The sequence below is a fragment of the Sapajus apella genome, unplaced genomic scaffold (assembly GCF_009761245.1).
Source record: "Sapajus apella isolate SASKATOON/1434 unplaced genomic scaffold, GSC_monkey_1.0 scaffold71, whole genome shotgun sequence".
Lineage (NCBI taxonomy): Eukaryota > Metazoa > Chordata > Mammalia > Primates > Cebidae > Sapajus > Sapajus apella.
Window position 1 is genome coordinate 1,767,114 of NW_022437011.1, and position 22,974 is coordinate 1,790,087.

General features: G+C 43.6%; 1 protein-coding gene across 2 annotated transcripts in view; it reads left to right on the forward strand.

Annotated features, from left to right (window-relative positions):
* PDE6A (phosphodiesterase 6A) overlaps positions 1-22,974 on the forward strand; it is an 89,428-nt gene that overhangs the window by 24,139 nt on the left and 42,315 nt on the right. For both annotated transcript variants that reach the window (XM_032250254.1, XM_032250253.1), the window contains exons 5-8: positions 2,560-2,634; positions 10,276-10,340; positions 17,403-17,469; positions 21,349-21,396. In XM_032250254.1, the coding sequence (XP_032106145.1) occupies positions 2,560-2,634; positions 10,276-10,340; positions 17,403-17,469; positions 21,349-21,396 (255 nt within the window). The remainder of the gene's footprint in view (positions 1-2,559; positions 2,635-10,275; positions 10,341-17,402; positions 17,470-21,348; positions 21,397-22,974) is intronic.

Below are 22,974 nucleotides of genomic sequence, written 5' to 3' on the forward strand. Positions count from 1 at the left end.
GGAGTTTCGCTCTCGTTACCCAGGCTGGAGTGCAATGGCGCGATCTCGGCTCACCGCAACCTCCGCCTCCTGGGTTCAGGCAATTCTCCTGCCTCAGCCTCCTGAGTAGCTGGGATTACAGACACGCGCCACCATGCCCAGCTAATGTTTTGTAGTTTTAGTAGAGATGGGGTTTCACCGTGTTGACCAGGATGGTCTCGATCTGTTGACCTTGTGATCCACCCACCTCGGCCTCCCAAAGTGCTGGGATTACAGGCTTGAGCCACCGCGCCCGGCCCGATTAAATTTTTTTTTTCTAAATTTTCATCTAGAATTAAATTTCTTCCTGTCGTTGGTAGCCTAGAAAAAGAGCTCAAGTGGGGAGAAGGGCAAAGATGTGGACTCTGCATTTCATGTGGCTTCCCTTCTGCTCCTCTGGTATCAGAATAAGCAAACCACCGTGGAAAACATGTTCAAATGAGAGGAACGAGGAGGGCTTGGCATCCTACCCACAGAAACCCCGTGCTGACGGATCACAGTTTGTCCCTGTATAGTAACAGATGAATGGACAGAGAGGGCACTGGAGGATGGACGCTCCTCTGCCAGGCCCGGACTTGACTCCACACAAGCTTTGCAGCTCTATTCGCAAAGGAAACCCACGAAGAAGTAGTGGGGAAGAGCCCGTGTGGTTCGCAGTTGGCCTTTCCTGAGGCTTCATGATTATGCAGCTCCTTTACTGGCTCTTTTTCCTCTTCCCTCTGCCTGTGTCTTGGTTACTTTTATTTATCTATGTTATTTATCTATTCATTTGAGACAGGATCTCACTTTGTCACCCAGGCTGGAGTTCAGTGGTGCGAACTTAACTCATTGCAACCTCCCCCTCTCGGGTTCAAGCGATTCTCCTGCCTCAGCCTCCTGAGTAGCTGGGATTACAGGCACACACCACCACGCCTGGCTAATTTTTGTATTTTTGGTAGAGACGGAGTTTTGCCATGTTGCTCAGGATGGTGTCAAACTCCTGGGCTCAAGTGATCCACCCACCTTGGCCTGAGCCACCACACCCAGTCTTGGCCAGTTTTAGACAAAACAAATTCAAAAGAGTTTATTTGAGCAAAGAACAATTCATGAATTGGGCAACCCTCAAAACCAGAAGAGGTTCAAAGAATTCTGCTGCATGACATGGCCAGTGAGCTTTTATAGCTGAACATGGAAGTAAAATCTAGAAACAACATGATTCGGATTAGCTACAGTAGGGCATTTGCCTCATTTGGGTACCATTGGATCAGCTGGGCTGCCTGTGATTGGTTGAAACTCGACCAACTTGTTAGAGTAATATACTCCTAAATTGGGTTTTGGTTTGTTTGCCTACTGAGGTTGCAGTTTGTTTTGTAGGAACTCATTCGTACATGGGAATTGGAAGAACAGAGACGGCCTCAGGCTAAGGCACCTGCATGTTTTGCTTTATCAGCCACTTGTCTTACAGGTGTCAGCCTTTCTTATTGGATCCCAGATATAGGTCTATTGTCCATATTTAGCATGATTTTCTTTCTTTCTCATTTGCGAAAATATTTTTCCCTTATTACAAAAGCAATAAAGTTTATTATAAAAAATTCCTAAATAAATTACAGCCTGACTCCAATCACTCAGAGAAAACCACTTGTTAATACTTAGTTGTGGGCCAGGTGTGGTGGCTCACACCTGTAACCCCAGCACTTTGGGATGCCAAGGTAGGCGGATCACCTGGGGTCTGTAGTTCGAGATCAGCCTGGCCAACATGGTGAAAGCACATCTTTACTAAAAATACAAAAATTAGCTGAATATGATGGCACACGCCTGTAATCCCAGCTACTCAGGAGACTGAGCCAGGAGTATCACTTGAACCCAGGGGATGAAGGACGCAGTGAGCTGAGATAGAGCTGCTGCACTCCACCCTGGGCAAAAAGCAAAACCCTTTTTCCGTAAAAAAAAAAAAAAAAAAAGCTTTGTTGTAAATATATTCACAACATTTTCTATGTATAATCGAACATTCGAACATTAGGGTCACGTGATATATTCTTTGTTGCCTCTCACATGTTTCACTTGTCAGTGGAGAATGGGCATCTTTTCAATCAGCACACACACATCTGTGACATCGTTGTTAATAGATACACCATTTGATTTAGTAAGTCCTTTCTTGTTGGGCACTTAGTTTGTTTATAATTTTTCACTACTATAAATGATACTGCTTGGAACATTGTTTTAGCGAAACCTTTGAGGATGTGTTTAGCATGGTCTTACGGTACATTTCTTAGTCATAGAGACCCTACTTTCCCTCTCATGTCCAATAACAGTGAGGGTGCCCCAATTCAGCTCCCATGTTTTTGGCTAATGACTAGACAGGCCCAGTCAGCAATATTTTGAAGGGCAAATGTGATATTTTCTAACTGTGGTGAATCTTACTGCCTTTCCAAGTTTAGTTTTCATGAGCTCGTCTCACTTTCTAAATTTCAGTGTTAGCTGACTCATATAGGTGGGACTTCTTAATCTCCTTGTCTTGATCTCTTTTCAAAACATGTAATTATTGTTTTTTTTCATCCCTAGGAATTTTTTGATGTGTGGCCGGTTCTCATGGGTGAAGTTCCACCTTATTCTGGTCCCAGGACTCCGGATGGAAGAGTAAGTTCTCTCTGGCCTTTTCAATATGATCTGATGTTTATATATTCAAATGCAAGACACAGTAAACTCTGTTGAAGGGTATTTTTTTTTATCATATAGGTATTTGTCTTTGGGTTAGGTTATCTCCCTTGAAGTTAAAATAATCCCTCATGTTCAACAGCAGACAGGCGCTAAAAGTAAAATAAAACAACAGAGAAAAAAAGTAAAAAACAACAATAATTCCTCATAATTGCCACGTCCTATTATCTGCAAAGTTCCTGCCTTCCTTCCTACCTATTTCTTACCTACCTTCCTTCCTTCCTTCCTTCCTTCCTTCTATACTAACAAGAAGCAAAATGTTTACTATCTTACTGGGATTTCACAGTAACCTGTGGGGTAGACCAAACAGGGACCAACATCCTCATTCCACAGCTGAGGAAAGGGACCCAGAAAGGTCAAGGAACGTACTCAAGGCTTCGCCTTGCAGGAATTTAGAGTTACAGACAACATGAGCTGAGAAAACCTTTATATCTGGTCTATAATGTACACATTGGTAGCCAGAAAGCCCATTCTAGTTGATAGATGCACTTGCTTGGCTACATAGGTTTTAAAATTTTTGTTTTCTATCTTTTTCTCTTGTATTTTTTCTTTCTTTTTTTCTTCTCTCTCTTTCCTCTCTCTCTCTCTTCTCTCTTTCTCTCTTAGATAGGGTCTTGGTGTGTTGCCTAGGCTGGTCTTGACCACCTGTGCTCAAGTGATCCTCCTGCCTTGGCCACCCAAAGTGCTGGGAAATTGGTGGCTAACCCTTAAAAATCAAAGTCTTTCCCATAAATATCTGAATTCTCTGTTTCTTTTGAAAAGATGGATGACTAATCAAAACTGGACCCACAATCCAGCAGGGCAAATTTGATTGGAGCTGAGTTACAGCTGTCTCCTTGGGATGTGGCCTGCGCTCTCTAGTTCGCCACCGTCCTCACCACTCTCTCTTTTTGAGATGGAGTTTTGCTCTTGTCACCCAGGCTAGAGTGCAATGGCACAATCTCGGCTCACTGCAACCTCTGTTTCCTGGGTTCAAGTGGTTGTCCTGCCACAGCCTCCCAAGTAGCTGGGATTATAGGCACCTGCCACCACTCCTGGCTAATTTTTGTATTTTTAGTAGAGATGGGGCTTTCACCATGTTGGCCAGGCTTGTCTTGCTCTCCTGACCTCAGGTGATCCACCCACCTTGGCCTCCCAAAGTGCTGGGATTGCAGGCATGAGCCAGTGTTCCCAGCCCCCACCACTCTCTCTATGTACACCTGCGCTCTGCTCTCTTTTGTTTTTATCAGACCTCTCTAGGCATTTTAGTTTCTGACCTCTGGTCTCATTCAATTCCAGCATTTTATTTTATTTGTTTTTATTTATTTATTTATTTATTTATTTTTTGAGCTGGAGTTTCGCTCTTGTTACCCAGGCTGGAGTGCAATGGTGCGATCTCGGCTCACCGCAACCTCCGCCTCCTGGGTTCAGGCAATTCTCCTGCCTCAGCCTCCTGAGTAGCTGGGATTACAGGCACGCGCCACCATGCCCAGCTAATTTTTTGTAGTTTTAGTAGAGACGGGGTTTCACCATGTTGACCAGGATGGTCTCGATCTCTTGACCTCGTGATCCACCCGCCTCGGCCTCCCAAAGTGCTGGGATTACAGGCGTGAGCCACCGCGCCCAGCCATTTATATTTTTTATATAGAGATGAGGTCTTGCTATATTGCCCAGGCTGGTCTTGAACTCCCAGCCTCAAGTGATCCTCCTGCCTTGGCCTCCCAAAGTGCCGGGCTGGCAAGCGGAAGCCACCACACCTGGCCTAAAGTTTGGCCCTTTAACATTCCCTCTGCCTTCTAACATCCCTCTCAGGCTCTATCTGCCACATTTACTTAGAAATACAGCTTTTGTCTGAATTCCAACCAACTGATATTCCGAAATGTTAGGTCTAAAGCCTCACAATGTCAGCTACATCTTGCTTCATCTCCTTTTAAAAATAAAATGGTGTCTGTATGTTTTAAGTATTTAAAAGTTATACAGGCTAATTAGGCTTCATGAAAAAAAATAGCAGTCTTTTAAAAAGTGGTATATTTCCATTGATATTTGTGGCTCTTTCAAAGCCCCTGTGGCAGCTGCTCAGGCAGAAGGTAACAAAGGTACTCTTGATGGCTCAGTTTTGACTTTGTGGAGGCTGGTGAATTTGTACATGAATATGGCCTTAAAAACAACTTGACTGAGCTACAGTGTGTGGAAAAAAACCAAAAAGCCTAGTTATCCAAAGTACACTGATCTTTTTGTTGCTTTTGGGAAAGAAAATGGATTCTCCTGTGGGATTCCAAAAAAAAAAAAAATGTCCGTTTCTTTTTTTGAAAAGGACTCTCTGTTGCCCAGACTGGAGTGCAGTGGTGTGATCTCAGCTCACTGCAACCTCCACCTCCTGGGTTCAAGCAATTCTCCTGCCTCAGCTTCCCGAGTAGCTGGGATTATAGGCACCCATCACTACACCTGGCTAATTTTTGTATTTTAAGTGGAGACAGGGTTTCACCATGTTGACTGGGCTGGTCTCAGACCCCTGACTTCAAGTGATCTGCCTGCCTCGGCCTCCCAAAGTGCTGGGATTACAGGCATAAGCAACTGCACCCGGCCTAAAAATATCCATCCCTAACCTTTCTAAAGAGTCTCGTGGGAATCCCTGGGTTTCCCAGGGAAATCCAGCAGCCAGGCCCAGGAAGCCTGGGGCCTGCCGGGAGTACAGTGAGCAGCACAGGCCCAAAGATAGGTGGCCCTAAGGCAAGACAAAGATGTTAAGAAGGTCCTGGAACTGTGCCTCCTACCCCTCCCAGGCAGAAACTTAACTCCTAGGGGATAATGTCGCCACCTTTGCTTTCTAGAACTGTTTATAAGGTACAACTTGACTATTTAAAAATATTTTTAAGAAAATTTGTTTTGCCAGAATTAAGAAACTTTGTAATCCCAGAACTTTGGGAGGCTGAGGCTGAAGGATCACTTAAGGGCAGGAGTTCAAAACCAGCCTGGGCACAAAGCTAGACCTTGTCTCTAATTAAATAAATAAATAGCCTGGGTACAGTGGCTCATGCCTGTAATCCCAGCATTTTGGGAGGCTGAGACAGGTGGATTGCCTGGGGTTAGGAGTTCAAGACCAGTTTGGCCAACACAGTGAAACCTCACCTCTGCTAAAAATACAATTAGCCAGGTGTGGTGGTGGGCATCTATAATCCCAGCTACTAGGCAGGCTGAGGCAGGAGAATCGCTTAAACTTGGGAGGGGGAGATTGCAGTGAGCTGAGATCACGCCATTGTACTCCAGCCTGGGCAACAAGAGTGAAACTCCACCTAAAAAAGTTTTTTTTAAAAAGTAGCCTGGTGTGGTGACACGTGCCTGTAGTACCAGCTACTCAGGAAGCTGAGATAGGAGGATTGAGCCTGGGAAACTGAGGCTCCAGTGAGCCGAGATTGTGCTACTGCATTCCAGCCTGGGTGACAGAATGAGACTCTGTCTCAAAAAATGTAAATAAATAAATAAAATAAAGCAAAATTTAAAATATGAAAAAAGAAAATTTGTTTGTATGTTGAAAAACTAATACATGAGCACAGGGAAAAGCTCACTCCATACGAAATCAAGCCCCCACTTCCTCTGGGTCTGCCTCTGCAAAGCAACTGCTGTTAGCAAACTCTCTTTCCAGGAATGTTTATGTATATCCAGATATTCATGGAGAAGTATACACATTCCACCATCACCACCACCCTCTACTAATGCTATGATTCTATTTTGTGCCTTGTTTTTTCCACTTAACTGTATATTTTGTCATGTTTCCCTAGCAGCACAGGTGCAGTGATCTCACTCTGGAAACATGGTATCCACTGTACCACTAACTCCTAATAAGAGACCTTACATCATCTCCAGACTTTTTTTTTTTTTTTGAGACAGAGTCTCATTCTGTCTCCAGGCTTGAGTGCAGTGACGCTATCTCGGCTCACTGCAATCTCCACCTCCCAGGTTCAAGCAATTCTCCTGCCTCAGCCTCTCGAGTAGCTGGGACTAGAGGCGCATGCCACCACACCCAGCTAATTTTTGTATTTTTAGTAAAGACGGGGTTTTACCATATTGGCCAGGCTGGTCTCAGCCTCCTGACCTCGTGATCCAACCACATTGGCCTCCCAAAGTGCTGGGATTACAGGTGTGACTTTCCGGAGGCTGGTGAATATGGCCTTAAAGACGACTTGACTGAGCTACAGTGTGTTGGGGAAAAAAAGCCTAGTTACCCAACGTACACTGATCTTTTTGTTACTTTTGGGAAAGAAAATTGATTCTCTTGTAGGATTCCAAAAAAAATGTCCATTTCTTTTTTTGAGATGGACTCTCTGTTGCCCACGCTGGAGTGCAGTGGCCCTTCTCTAGACTTTTTAAAGCAGTCTAGCTAAGACCCCCCAGATGGGGCAAAGAATGCTTTTACCCACATTTGGGAGTATATCTCTAGGATCCATTACCACATGTAAGTCAAAGAATATGTCTATTTTGATCTTTGAGAGTTATGGCTAACTAATTGTAATCTTAGAATCGTAGCTGGGAGGGACTTTATGGATTACCTAATATAATTTTATTTCTCCCCATTGTCCTTAGAACCTTAGAGTTCCACAGTAGCTGCCTTGACCAGGGGTTAATGGAAAAGGAAGAGGACAGGAAAGGGAGTGAGAGAGGGCAAAGCTGCAGGGCCTCTCTATGCCCGGCCCTGATTCCATTAGGACAGTTTTATATGATTAGTTTCCATGCTTTTCTTGGGGAAAGACAGCTGCTACTCAACAGCAGCAGCAAACACATACCACTGATCTCATTTCACAGCCAGAGAAACTGAGGCCCACAGAACACACAGAGTAGAACCGAGACTCACTCGAGGTCTAGTTTCAGCTCCATGTCATTTATCATGCTTCAGGGTTCATCTAGTTTCCACTTGAATGCTTCCTATTTTAGGGAGCTCACTACCCCTGGGGGTAGCCTACGCAATTGGAGCGGCTTTAGCTTCTGCGTTTCGTTTAGGCAGAGCTTGCCTCCCGGAAGTGTTCAGTCAGTGCAGCTGCCACACTGCTAGGAGGCTTTGAACAGCAGAGCCTCTCCCTTATGAGTTGGAAGGTCACCTTTGCTGATTGCCTGTCAACCAAACAGGCCTTCAGACATCCTTAACTGGTTCAGGAATTCCTGTCTGTGGAGGTTCTGAGTCAGGAGGCTTGGGGTGGAGCTCAGGTATCTGCACTGAAATCTCTAAGGAGGTACTTCTCAAAATACCTGTAGTCAAGGAATAGTTTGTTTTTTCTTTTTAAATAAAATTTTCTTTTTTTTTTTTTTAAGTGAGAAACACACTCAAGAAAGGGGAGTACGGATGTACTCAAGAGAGTGAGTCACTCCTCCAATATGTTTTGATTGCTACTTCTAAAAATATGATAAATATATTCCTAGGTCGCTTCTCGGCCTTTTGGCTAAGATCAAGTGTAAAATATATTCCTAGAAAAACAAAATCGTATAAATACAGACAAAATATAAACCTTGCATCATGCCACTGCACTTGTACTCCAGCCTGGGGACAGAGCAAGACTCCAACTCAAAAAAAAAAAATATATATATATATATATATACACATATACATATATATATACAGTTCTGGTTTTATCTTCTCCTGGAATAGTAAAGAGTTTGCAGACTGGCACTGGTCCAGGGATTACACTCTGAGCAACCCTGTTCAAGGTGACAATGATGCAGACAGTAAAACACTAAGCTGTTAACCTGAAGTGACATAGAGGAGGAGCACTGAGCTGGGAGTTAAGGATCCAGGTTCTGATTTGGGTTCACTGTCTTGCTACAGGTGAGTCCTTTCCTCTCTCTGCATCTCAGCTTTCTCATTTGTAAAACAGTTGCTCATCACACTTGGGCAAACAGAGGACCTAAGGAAAAGGTAATAGAGTCTCCCCTGGAGAGCTAGGGGAACGGAGCCACACGCCAACATCCAATTGCATGCTAGAGAGCAATGTAATTGAAGAGACCTACCTTAAGAGAATGGGAATTTTAATGATGCAAGGAGGTGGGAGGGATGGAAGAGGTAGAAAGTTAGTTTGGAGGCATGAAGCATGATTGAGAAGGTAGATCTGAAGTGTTGACACAGCGAAGAGAACAGCTGAGTGTAGGCATGAAGGAGAAGGGGGGCCATACCACAGAGATGTACCCTGCATGGAGGATGGCTGATTGGCTCTGATTTTAAATGGGATGGGAGCCACCTGACCACTTCCCCAGCTCCCTAGATTCTGGCAGCTTCTTTATCTCTTTCTTCCTGCACTTATCAAAGTCAAAATTAAAATTCAGAGATGAATCTCTAAATTTAATGTTTTGGGGCAAAGGAAGACTTACAAATTTGGGGCATACACGCAGACTAAGTAGTCTTCGTATGTCCAAGGAACAAAGAGAAGGTAGAAGGTTTTATAAAAAAGAGAAATGAGGCTGGGCATGGTGACTCATGCCTGTCATCCCAGTGCTTCCGGAAGCCCAAGGCAGGAGGATGACGTGGGCTCAGGAATTCGAGGCTGCAATGAGCCATGATTGCACCACTGCACTGCAGCCTGGGTGATAGAACAAGATCCTGTGTCTAAAGAAAAAAGAGAAATATTACTCTTTGAGAAAGTTCATCGACAGTAGTAAGGGTCTAGGGAGCTGGAAAGTTTTGACTGATGAGTGATGACAGTGGGTAAAATTAATCTTAGAGCTGCAGCAAGTTGTATCAGCAACTATCAGATAAAACTGGTTTTGAGTTACAGCAGGTAGTGTAAGCGCCAGGCATGCAGAGAATTATGCTCTGGGAACAAAGCTATGTGTCCTGAGTACTTTTTTGCCCCCTGGCTTCTCCACTCCCTTTCACTTGGGTATGACAAAAATGTCCCAATTTGTGTGATCAACTTTCACACACTCAACCTCCAGATCCTCTTGGAGAATTTCCTATCCCTCTTCCCAGCCTCAGATTCCAAACTCTGCCTGGTCACTGTGAGCTGGCTCCAAGGTGGGGCATGCTGAATCCTAAGAATCAGCAGAGGAGAGGGAGCACCAGAAGGCAGCCCAGGCACATCCTTGGAGGGAGTTATGGCCAGGCTTGACGCTTTCTGAAAATCATGGGGCAAAATATGTACAACTACTATATATCAATAAAAACATCAATTTCTTAAAACAACAACAAAAACCACAGGGCATATGATGGTAAAAAAACAGTCTATTTCAGGAACTTACTCCTGTTGAACTTCTATTTGACTCTTAAAGGTACAATTTTTTGGCTGGGTGCAGTGGCTCATGCCTGTGATTCCAGCACTTTGGGAGGCCAAGGCAGGTGGATCACGAGGTCAGGAGTTTGAGACCAGCCTGGCCAATATGGTGAAACCCTCCCACTCTCTACTAAAACAACTACAAAAATTAGCTGGGTGTGGTGGTGTGCGCCTATAATCCCAGCTACTCAGGAGGCTGAGGCAGAATAATTGCTTGAACCTGGGAGGTGGAGGTTGCAGTGAGCCGAGATCATGCCATTGCACTCCAGCCTGGGCAACAAAGCAAGACCCTTTCTTAAAAAAAAGGTATAATTTTTCTTTCTTTTGCCAGGAAATTAACTTTTACAAGGTCATTGACTACATCCTACATGGCAAAGAAGACATCAAAGTAATCCCGTAAGTTTCACCTGTCACAAGACAAAATTATAACAAATTCAGGTTTAAGATCTCAGTTGGTTTTATTGGTGATTCTGGAATTGGGCAACATGTCATTCCATAAGTGTTCTGATAAGGTTGGCTTTATAGACAGAGAAGGGCTGAAGAAAGCCAAGCGAAGATCAAGGAACATGGGAGTCATTTTTAAGACACTTTTATAAGGTGGGAGAGGGAGATGGAACAATGAAAACTAACTGATTAACTAATATCAGGTTACTGCTACCTTTTTTTTTTTTTTTTTTTTTTTTTGGTGTAAGGATTAAAGCAAAGGGACTTCATTATCATGCCTATTAAGGACTGGAACTAGTCTTTTTGGGAAATTGGCTTTTACCTCTCTCCCGATTGCTAAGAGGATCAGAAAACAACTTAGTTTAGGTTTGGTGAGGTGGAGCGTTATCATGGGTGACTCCGTGTTGATTTTTAGTCTGATTTGTTGCAGCTTAGGGTAGAGCTTCGTCCAAAACAAGGGCCTCCTGTAGCCTTTATTTTAACACATCACAAAACACGGAAAACTGCAGGTACGTTATCAAATTCCAAAAGATACTCATTCCAAGATCAACACTGACCGAATCCAATGAGGCCCCACAGTTTGTTAGAGGCAGGGAGAGTGGGAAGGAGGCAGCATGAGATGGTAGAGAGACTCAGAGGGTGGGCAGTGAGCCCCAAGTAGGGGAAAGGCTTGATCAGAGCCTTGATGAGGGCCACAGTTGGCCAGAATGTGAGTCAGGTGCTCTGAGTTCCTGTCTCATATCCAGTGCCAATAAGTGGTTTGTCTGGACCTCAGGGTCCCATGTATAGAATGAGACTGGGATGAAATCAGGGATTTTCAACTGTTTTCTGCAGTGTTACTCTTCCAGTATATGAAGGAGGCAAAGCAAAAGCAGGAAGCTGCAAAGGAACTGACTCAGCCCCCATGGAAAGGCTGTTGTCAATGTGCTCTCATGTGTGACCGAGGAGGACCGTGAAAAGAAAAGGAAAGAATGCTCTCACTGCTGCGTCTATGTAGCTGGGATTCAACAACCATTCGAAGATTTGAACAGTTGCAAACTTTTTAAATATAGGCTTATACTTTCTTGGGTCAGTAGATGATTCTCAAAAACCTAGTTACCTTCTTCTCTGAATCCTTTCCATGTGCTAAGAGCCATATTCATGGTTCTGTCTTGAGACATGGCTCTTTCTCAACTTAATTGCTGAAGCCTTAAAGCTGTAATTAGGTTCTGTGGGAGGGCCACACCTTTAGTCTCGTCTCCCACAGCAATTTTGTCCAACAGAAGGGATTTACTGTATGCCACCTTAATCCTCAAAAAGTGAGTGCGATAGGCCATTCAATTTGGGCATGAGACCAAACTGTAATAATCCCGTCACCCAAATAAACAAGTTCTCAGGGTTATCTCTTACTGGTGAGGATGAGTAGTTGCCTCAAGTTCCTCAATTTCTAGGTTATCTCTATTTCTTTATTATTCCTGCCTGCATAAAGACTGATTCCCTTATTCTATTCTCTGTCTCTCTCTCTCTCTCTCTTTTTTTTTTTTTTTTTTTTTTTGAGATGGAGTCTAGCTCTGTCTCCCAGGCTGGAGCACAATGGCCCAATCTCAGCTTACTACAACTTTCACCTCCCAGGTTCAAGCGATTCTCCTGCCTCAGCCTCCCGAGTATCTGGGATTACAGGCGAGCACCATCACACACAGCTAATTTGTGTATTTTTAGTAGAGACGGGATTTCACCATGTTGACAAGGCTGGTCTCGAACTCCTAACCTCAAGTGATTCACCCATGTTGGCCTCCCAACGTGCTGGGATTACTGGTGTGAGCCACCGCACCCAGACTGATTCCCTTATTCTCTTTTAAAGCACATCTTTTCTTTTTTGTTTTCTACCTTATAAAATGTGCACATTAAGGTGAAATTCAAATTCAAATACTCTTCAACAATTCTGTTTTCTAGCCCCTTTTTAGAGCCACAGTCTGATGAACTCATTATCTGTCTCTTAAATGGTCACAGGTCACAATTTTCTGAGTTTGTCTCTGCTTGACCGGCATCACAGCCTACTAGTCTCTGGTAACACTCAGAGGCTGCCTACCACCCCGTCCCTAACCTGTCTCTCATTTTAGGTTTTTTGTATGACAGCACCCTGTTTTTGACACAAATCTTTGTTTCAGCCAAGATAGACTAGGTTCTGCTTTTGTAACAAGACCTTGAGACCTGAGTGATATAAAGAACTGAAGTTTATTTCACCATCCCACTATGTGTGCATTGCAACCAGCAGGTGTGGTTGGAAGAATGGCGTGTGGGTTGTAGTCATGCAGGAACCAAGGCTGATAAAGAAGCCACATTTTGAAACTTGCAAGATAGACTGCCACAGGGAAGAAAGGAAAAACACACATTGGCTCTTAAAATCTCCATCTGGAGGTGACACACAGCACTTCTACTCACATTTTATTGGCCAAAGCTAGTTACATGACCACACTTTACTTGAGTGGTTAGGGAATGCAATCTGACCTTGTGCCCAGGATAGACAGCCAGATATCTGTAAGCACTGGAATGGCTATCACAGTATATGCCAGCCACACTAACAGAGGGGAACATTGAGCAGTAAATGAATGACTAATCAAAACAAAGAAAGGCAAAATAAAAGTTCAAAATAAAAGAACAGAGATGCTGGATGTGGATGCACTGTCTGTAGTCCCAGCTACTCGGGAGGCTGAGGCAGGAGGATTGTTTGAGCCCAGGAGTTTGAGGCTGCAGTGAGCTATGATTGCACCTGTGAATAGCCACTGTACTCCAACCTGGGCAACATAGTGAGACCCTTTCACTAAAAAAGAGAGAAAAAGAAGGAGAGAAGAACACAGAGCAGACAGGAAAACAAAATGTACATATTAAGGTGAAATTCAAATTCAAATATATCAATTATTTGAATTTATTTAGTAAGTGTTTTATAGAGAAAGGGTCTCACTATGTTGCCAGGGTGATTTCAAACTTCTGGGTTCAAGTGATCCTCCCTCCTCTGTCTCCCCAAGTGCTGGGATTACAAGCGTGAGCCACCGTACCTTGCTAATAATTCTTTTCTTTTTTTTTTGGTAGTAGAGATGGGGTCTCACTGTGTTGCCCAGGCTGGCCTCTTCAAACTCCTGAGCTCAAGCAATCCTCCCACCTTAACCTCCCAAAGTGCTGGTATTATAGGCATGAGCTGATGCACTGGCCAATAATTAAAAAAATATATAAATCAACTAGATGTTCCAGTTAAATGACAAAGATTGCCAGGCTGCACAAGAAAGAAATACATCACCTTTCATTGATTTTAAGATGCAGTTTTCTACTCTTTGACATTTCTGAAATTCTAGCAAATAATGACTAATAATATGTAAAAGATTGCACATAATTACCCAGTTGAATTTATTCCAGGAATGCAGACTTGGTTTAACATTAGAAAAATCAACCTATATAATTTGCCATTAAGAGAAAAATGACATAATCATCATTACAGAGGAAAATGTTCTTAATCTTCTACAGAGAATTTTAGGCCAGATGTGATGGCTCACACCAGCCTCACACTTTGGCAGGCTGAGGCAGGTGGATCACCTGAGCTCAGGAGTTTGAGACCAGCCTGGGAATATATCCAGGGAACAGAACAAAAAGCCAGGAACAGACTCACACGTATATAACCATTTCATTTAGGACAAAGGTGCCATTTTAACGCAATGGAAGAACAAATTGTCTTTCAAATAAATTATGCTTGTTTAAATGGGTACCAATATGGAAAAAAAAGAAATGTGATTTCTCCCTCAAAAGTAAATTACATGGCCAGGTGCAGTGGCTCATGCCTGTAATCCCGACACTTTGGGAGGCTGAGGCGGGTGGATCACCAGAGGTCAGGAGTTTGAGACCAGCTTGGCCAACATAGTGAAACCCTGTCTCTACTAAAAATACAAAAATTATCCAGGGGTAGTGGCAGGCACCTGTAATCCCAGCTACTTGGGAGGCTGAGGAAAGAGAATCACTTGAACCCAGGAGGCGGAGGTTGCAGTGAGCCAAGAGTATGCCACTGCACTCCAGCCTGGGTAACAGAGCAAGACTCCATCTCAAAATAAATAAATAAATAAATAAATAACATAAAATAACTTTATGACCTTGGAATAAAAAAATTTTAAATAAAACTTCAAAACGAATAAACAAAAATATTGATATATTTGACCACATTAAGAACAAGAACTATTTATATCAAAATATACCATTTGAGAGTGTATTAGTTCATCTATTTCTACATAACACACTGTCCCAAAAGTTAGTGGCTTAAAATATCAGTAAAGATTTATTATTTCTCTTTATTATTATTATTGAGATGGAGTTTTGCTGTCGTCACCCAGGCTGGAGTGCAGTGGCATGATCCTGGCTCACTGCAACCTCTGCCTCCTGGGTTCAAGTGATTCTCCTGCTTCAGCCTCCCTAGTAGCTGGGAATATAGGCACCCGCTACCATGACTGGCTAATTTTTGTATTTTTTTTTTTTTTTTAGTCGAGACGGGGTTTCACCATGTTGGCCAGGCTGGTCTTGAACTCCTGATCTTAGGTGATCTGCCCACCTGGGTCTCCTAAAGTGCTGGGATTACAGGTGTGAGCTATTGCACCCAGCCTCTTTTTATTATTTATAATTCTTTATTCTGTGTGTCAGGAATTCAAGTGTGGCTTAACCGAGCAGTTTTAGCTTGAGGTAGTTCATGAGGTTGAGGTCAAATATGAGTGTGGGCTGCAGTCTTCTGAAGGCTTTCCTGGAATTGGAGGAAAATAATATATAATAATAAATAACTTATTCACATGGCTGGCAAGTTGATGCTGGCTGCTGGCAGGAGGCCTCAGTTCCTTTTCACATAGGCCTCTACAGAGGGCTACTTGAGTTACTTCATGGCCTGGTGGCTGACTTCCCCAGAGCAAGCAGGTGAAAGCTACAATGCCTTTCATAATCTGGTTTCAAAATAACACATTCATCTCCACCATATTCTTTTGGTCACAGAGAACAGCTTTGATTCATAGTTGGAGGGAACTATACAAGGAAGTGAGAATCACTGAGGGTCATCTAGGGGACTGCTTACTATAAAGAGTAAAAAGGCAAGTCACGGTGCAAGAATATATATTCATAACACAAATAACTGACAAAGGATAATATCAAAAATACATATAGGGCCAGGCACAGTGGCTCATGCCTGTAATTCTAGTGCTTTGGGAGGCCTAGGTAAGAGGATCACTTTAGGGCAGGTGTTTGAGACCAGCCTGGGCAACATAGTGAGACCCCCCCCCCACCATCTCTATGGTACAGTTTGACAGGTTCTTCTTGCCCACCACCCAGAAAAACAATAAATACACAGAGAACGGCAAGAGTTGCAGCAAAGAGTTTAATTATTTCAAGGCAGCTGAGCAAGAAAACCAAAGATAATTCTCAAATCTACCTCTCTGAGAATTTAGAGGCCAGGGTTTTTCAAGGATAGTTTGGTGGTCAGGAGGCTAGGGGGTGGGGAACACTGACTGATTGGTTGGGTTGAGGATGAAATCACAGGGGATTGAAACGGCCTTCTTGCAGTGAGTCAGTTCCTAGGGGAGGTCACAAGACCAGTTGAGTCTGGCTACTGCATTCCAGCCTGAGTGACAGAGTGAGTCCCTGTCTCTTTAAAGAGAAAAAAAAGAAAGAGAACATATGAAGATCTCCTACAAATCAATAAAAAGAAAACACTATAGAAAAATGAGTAAAAGTAAATTTAAAAGTAATTTTAAAAAATGAGTAAAAGACATGAACAGAGGAACTTTACAAAAAAAAAACAATGCAAATGACAAATACATTTATGGAAGGTACTCCATTTTATTAATCTTGTAGAGAAACATGACAGAAAACTATGATGAGATGCCATTAGACCTCACCAGAAGGACTATCATTTAAAAGTCTGAAAATACTAAATATTGACAGAGACGTAGAACAAAGGAAACTCTAATGCATCACTGATGTGAATGTAAATTGGTACAGTCATTTTAGAAAACAGTTTGGCCTTAATCTAGTAAAGTTGAAGATATGAACATCTTATGACCCAGTATTTCTACTCGTAGAAAATATACCATGTAGAATTGCGAGCACATATACACCAATGTTCACAGCAGCACTGTTTATATTAGCCCCTAACTGGGGGGAAGAGGGATGTCCACCGACAGTTGAGTGGACAAATTGTACCACAATAGTATAGGGAAAACTGTAAGTCAGTAAAATGGATGAATTACAGCAACAGGAAAAAGCAGCCAGACAAAATAATATATATTGTATGGTTCCATCTAAATGAAGTTGAAAAACAGGTAAAATTAAACTAACAGGTACAGGAAAACGTGCTTAGGAGGTAAAACTCTACAAAAAAGCTAGAATGCAATTTAGCGTAATTCCAGAGTAATGGTTACCTTTGGGGTTGGGGAGAAGGTTATGATTGCGGGGGAAAGTCAAGGGCTCCCAAGGAGCTGACCATGCTGTTCTTGATGTCCATGTGGCTTTATAAATGTTCATTTTCTAATGATTGGTGACATTTTTAATGTGTGTTTATGTGCATGTTTTGTTCTCACAATGAACAAGCAAAAAGTAATAATACACAAAGTTATGGTATTGTGAGGGATAAATATACTTAGCTTAGTGCTTAGTACATGGTAGGAATTCTTCATAGATGAATTTTTTCACTCTCTACATAGTGTTAGTAGCTTCTAACTTTATGGGGGAAGTGATGATACTGGTTTTTGCTCCACAGCCAGTAACTATCTGTAGAATTAATGTTGTCTCTTTTCTTGGAGAGTGAAACTTGGTGGGCAGTCAGTAAAATGTTATATTTGCCACCCTTTTCTCCATGTCTAGATTTGGACATTAAGATGGTTGGCCGACATTTTGGTTGTGGTCACGGGTAGGCGCTGAGAGCCACCTGAGAGCAGGGGGAGGGCAAAGGCCCAGATTTTAGTCCTGAGTCCAGTCATCCCTGCACTGAGAGTCACCATTTCTCTTTGGCCTTCACAGGAATCCACCTCCTGATCACTGGGCTTTAGTAAGCGGGCTCCCCACTTATGTTGCCCAAAATGGCCTGGTAAGTAATACAACTTTCAAGGGGGAGAGTTTGGGATCAAGTGGTAGGAAGAGTGGAAGGATTTCAGATCAAGAGGGTGGAAAAGATAATGGCAAATGTGGCTCTCAAAAAATCTGATTCTCTTGTTTCTCTGAATTCAGTTGGCAATTGGTCTAAATGAATGAACAGAGAATTGACATTTGAGGAAATATCAAAGGCACAGATAAATAATCCTTAGGTGGAAAGGTGCATAGTCTTGGCTGGGCACAGTGGCTCATGCCTATAATCCCAGAACTCTGTGGAGCCAAGGCAGGTGGATCACCTGAGGTCAGGAGTTCAAGACCAGCCTGGCCAACATAGCAAAACCTCATCTCTACTAAAAATACAAAAATTTGCTGGGCATGGTGGCGAGTGCTGGTAATCCGAGCTACTCGGGAGGCTGAGGCAGGAGAATCACTTTAAACTGGGAGGCAGAGGTTGCAGTGAGCCGAGATCACACCATTGCACTCCAGCCTGGGCAACAAGTGACAGTCCATTTCAATAATAAATAAGTAAATAAAGTAAAATAAAATAAATATGTCTTAGGCAGCTGGGGTCACAAAAGTAGGTTCCAGGTGGAAGGAAGAACATGGGCAAACAATGTGGGCATGGAGGCCTGGAGCAGTGTGCTGTGTGTGGTTAAGTGTGGCTGAAGTATTAGAGTTGAGACAGGAAGACAGCAAAAGATGAGGCTCAAGAGGGAGGAAGGGGTTAAATTACAGCAGGCCTTGGATGGCTTGCCTAAAAGGTGGAATATTTTTTTTTTTTTTTTTGAGACAGTGTTTTGCTCTGTTGCCCAGGCTGGAATGCAGCGGTGTGATCTTGGCTCATGCAACCTCTGCCTCCCTGGTTCAAGCGATTCTCATGTCTCAGCCTCCAGAATAGCTGTGATTACAGTCATGCGCCACCACACCCTGCTATTTGTCGTATTTTTAGTAGAGAAGGGGTTTTGCCATGTTAGCCAGGCTGATCTTGAACTCCTGGTTTCAAGTGAGCCACCATGCTCATCCATAAAAGGTGGGACTTTAATCTACAGGTGACAGGTCACATAGTCAATTTTCATTTTAGAAAGATAACTCTTGCAGGGCATGGTGATTACCACCTGTAATCCAAATCCCAACATTTGGGAGGCTGAGCCAGGAGGATCACTTGACCCCAGGAGTTTGAGACTAGCCTGGGCAACACAGCAAGACTCTGTCTCTACAAAAAATTAGCCCACAGTCCAGCTACTCAAGAGGCTGAGACAAGAGTATCCCTTGAGCCCAGGAGTTCCAGGCTGCAGTGAGCTATAATTGCACCACTGCATTTTAGCCTGAGCAACAGATAGAGACCCTGTCTTTAAAAGAAATAAATAAAAAGAAAGAAAGATGACTCTAGCAGCTTCCTGGAAAGTGGATCTGAAGGACTAAGACTGCAGGCAAAGTACCAGAGCATCATTCAAGTAAGAGGTGATGAGAATTTCAACAAAGACAGGTTGAGTAAAGAATACTATCATTTGGCTGGGCATGGTGGCTCACGCCTGTAATCCCAGCACTTTGGGAGGCCGAGGTGGGCGAATCACCTGAGGTCGGGTGTTTGAGGCCAGCCCGACCAACATGGAGAAATCCCGTCTCTACTAAAAATACAAAATCAGCTGGGTGTGGTGGCACATGTCTGTAATCCCAGCTACTCAGGAGGCTGAGGCAGGAGAATCCCTTGAACGCAGGAGGCGGAGGTTGAAGTGAACCAAGATTATGTCATTGCACTCCAGACTGGGCAACAAAAGTGAAATTCCATCTCAAAAAAACAAAAGTGCTATGATTCTTGCTAACAGCCACTGGGTGCTTACAATGAGTCAGGCACTACCTAAATTTAATACTCACAACAACTTTGACAGAGGCAAGAACACAAGGAAGGAATAATGGGTCAGGTCTAATATTGAGAGGATGAGGCTGGCAGGGCTTTGTGACTGATTGTAGGCAGAGCAGGGAAGAGAGGAGTCAAAGCTAATTTCAGGCTTCTAGCCTGGATGGATAGTGCTGTCATCAGGCTTGGATGTAAGATGACGAAGTCAGTTTCAGACACGCAAGTTTCAGTGTCACACAAGAAACTGTGACATTTTTTAGGAGCAGATGTCCAGCAGGTAGATGAAGAGACAGTTCGTATGCTGGGGAGAGAGAGGAGTGTTGGAAACAGAGATTTGGAAGATATCAGAGCCAGATGGTGTTTGAAATTATGAGTGTAGAGGAAGCCACCTAGGGAGAGGCAGATAGGCAGTGGACCCAGGGTGCAATACTGGAGGATGTTGGCCTCTACAGAGTGGGTGGAGAAAGAGGAGTGTGTGATGGAGAAACAGAAGGGAGGTTCAGAGGTGTTTGGAGACCTAGGAGAGGGCAGTGTCATGGAAACCAAGGAAGTAGAAAGTTTCAGCAGGGAGAGAGATGATGACATGCAGCAGAGTGAACTGCTGAGATAAGAACTGAAAACCCCATTGGGTTTGGCACTGAAGAGATTATTGGTGGCCCCCCGTGAAAATGGATTTGGTGGCAAGTTGGGAGCAGAACCAGCACGTGGTTTGCTGAGTAGTGGATGGATAATGAGAAGAGAAAGAATGCAAAAGGAAAGAGAATGCCTGGGTGGTTGCTACGGGGACCACAAGGGATACAGGAAGGATTTCATTTTCAAGCATGAGAGAGACTCCAGCATGCTCACAGATGAGAGGATAGAGCCCTCAAAGAGCTCTAAGCTCAGCAGACAATGATGGCAACTGATAGAACTGGTGGAAGGAGAGGTCAGAAGGCTGGTGCAGTAAGCGGTCAGTCCTTGGACAGGAGCAGGGACAGCCCACTCACTGAGACCACAGACAGCCCACTCCTGTGTTGTCAGGCACGCTACTGCAAGTCGAGGTGGTGCCTTTTTGAGAACTAGAAGGAACCATTTCTCAACGGATGACTAGAGAAAGGTCGGCGTCATGGTGCTGCAAGCTGACCACAGGCTGGATTTCAGCTCCCAGTCTCCCCTAGGCCAGATGCTTATGTACAGTCAACATGCTACATAACCGTACACAGTGGCCCCATAGTGCTCTGGGGAGATCAGATAAGTGTCATCTGATTCCTTACCAGTAGGTCAACTGGTCCAACTTTCAGGAGAGGAATCTAGCCATATACAGCCAGAGCTACAACACTTTTCATTCATTATTCTACTTTGGGATTTATACTCCAAGGAAAAACTCCTACCTGCCCAAACAAACAAAACAGAAGCCAAATGTAGTTGAGTCAAATATATTTAGAGTAGCATTATTTATATTAATTTAATTAAATTAATTTTTTTTTTTTTGAGACAGGGTCTCACACTGTCGCCCAGGCTATAGTGCAGTGGCTCGATCTCGGCTCACTGCAGCCTCCGCCTCCCAGGTTCAAGTGATTCTCCCCCCTCAATATCCAGGGTGCTGGGATTACAGGCATGTACCGCCACCCAGGTTAATTTTTGTATTTTCAGTAGAAGCAGGGTTTCACCACATTGGCTGGGCTGGTATTTATAACTTAAAGACCATGGATACAACCCAAATAAGCAAGAAAAGGGGAACAACAAAATGGGACACTCTCCAGCTACTAGTCATCACAAGGTGTAGCCTTAACTTTTTCAAAGTTTGAAAATGATTCAAGAGTGGAGCAAACTGTAAAAAGAAATGTTTATAGGGTGACCTTTCTATCTAGTAGCCTCAGTCGATAATTCCAAATTTTCTCAACTATGTCTATCTAATAAAAAGAATGTGAATGCCTTGGGTGAGGACATGGTGTTATTGGAGATGGTATGCAGTGCTTCACTGGGCGCTCTCTCTGGCCTAATCACACCTTCATTATTCCCCTTCACGGCTCTCAGATTTGCAACATCATGAATGCGCCGGCGGAGGACTTTTTTGCATTTCAGGTAAGTCATTTTTTATTGCTGTCTTAGTCACATGATTTTTTCCCCCCTACCCAAAGAGCATTAGAATACATTAGAATCTAACTGCTCTGCTGGGAAGCAGCCTCAACAAAGTGAACATGTGACAGGAGAAAAGACCTGTGCCAATGGAAATGGGGACGGGGTTAACCAGGTAATTTCCAAGGTCAAGGTCCTATTCAGTTTTAACATTCACACCCTTTGCTTTCTGGCCTCAGAATCTATCCCCCCTGCCCCACCACAAGATATACAATATATAATATACAAAAGCTCGAAAGTTTCACGATCAGATTCAGACATTAAAGTTGTATTTCAATAAATATAATCAAAATGCCACTTTGCCAGGTGTTTTGTTGTTGTTGTTTTGTCTTTTTTTTTTTTAAGAGAGGGTCTCACCCTGTTGCCCAGGCTGTAGTACAGTGGTGCAATCATAGCTCATTGCAGCCTCAGCCTGGTGGGCTCAAGCCAAACTCCTGCCTCAGCCTGCCAATCAGCTGGACTACAGGAGTTCACCACTGTGCCTGATTGGCCTCAGCACCTTTGCTTACACTGTTCCCCATCATCTCCTGTGAAACTTACGTGTGGGCCATAGAGAAAGGGGAGAAGATTGTAGGAAAGAGATGTTGAAATCCTCTCTGCCCTTCAATGACAACCTCAAATGCCGTCATTTCTATTAAGTTTTATTCTCTGGCTGAATATCATTTCTCTCTCCTTGTAATTTTTATGGAATATTGTTTCATATTCCATTTGTTTTTTTTTTTTTTTTTTTTGAGACAGAGTCTCACTCTGTCACCCAGGCTGCAGTGCAGTGGTGCAATCTCGGCTCATTGCAACCTCTGCCTCCTGAGTTCAAGCAATTCTCCTGCCTCACCTTCCCAAGTAGCTGGGATTACAGGTGCCTGCCACCACACTTAGCTAATTTTTTTTTTTTTTTTTTGAGACAGAGTTTCACTCTTGTTGCCCAGGCTGGAGTGCAATGGCGCGATCTCGGCTCACCGCAACCTCCGCCTCCTGGGTTCAGGCAATTCTCCTGCCTCAGCCTCCTGAGTAGCTGGGATTACAGGCACGCGCCACCATGCCCAGCTGATTTTTTGTATTTTTAGTAGAGACGGGGTTTCACTATGTTGACCAGGATGGTCTCGATCTCTTGACCTCGTGATCCACCCGTCTCGGCCTCCCAAAGTGCTGGGATTGCAGGCGTGAGTCAGCTAATTTTTTGTATTTTTAGTAGAGACTAAGTCTCCCCGCCTCCCAAAGTGTTGGGATTACAGGTGTGAGCCACTATGCCCAACCTTCCATTTGATTTTGTCTTTTTTTTTTTAAACAAATGTTTTGTGGAGGATATCATCTGTGACGGCATTGGCAAAACGTTACACTTGCTACAGTGGTGGACCAGACAGGCATAGCCTTTGTCTCCATGAAGCTCATGATTGCATGGGGAAAGAGGCAGGAGTGGTGGTTAGGAGAAGGGCAGCAGGAGAGGAGGCGACCTCTCTGGAGATTCTGACTTAATCTGGAAGGAGTCAAGAAATGTGCCCCCGAAACTTATGTATGGGCAATAGA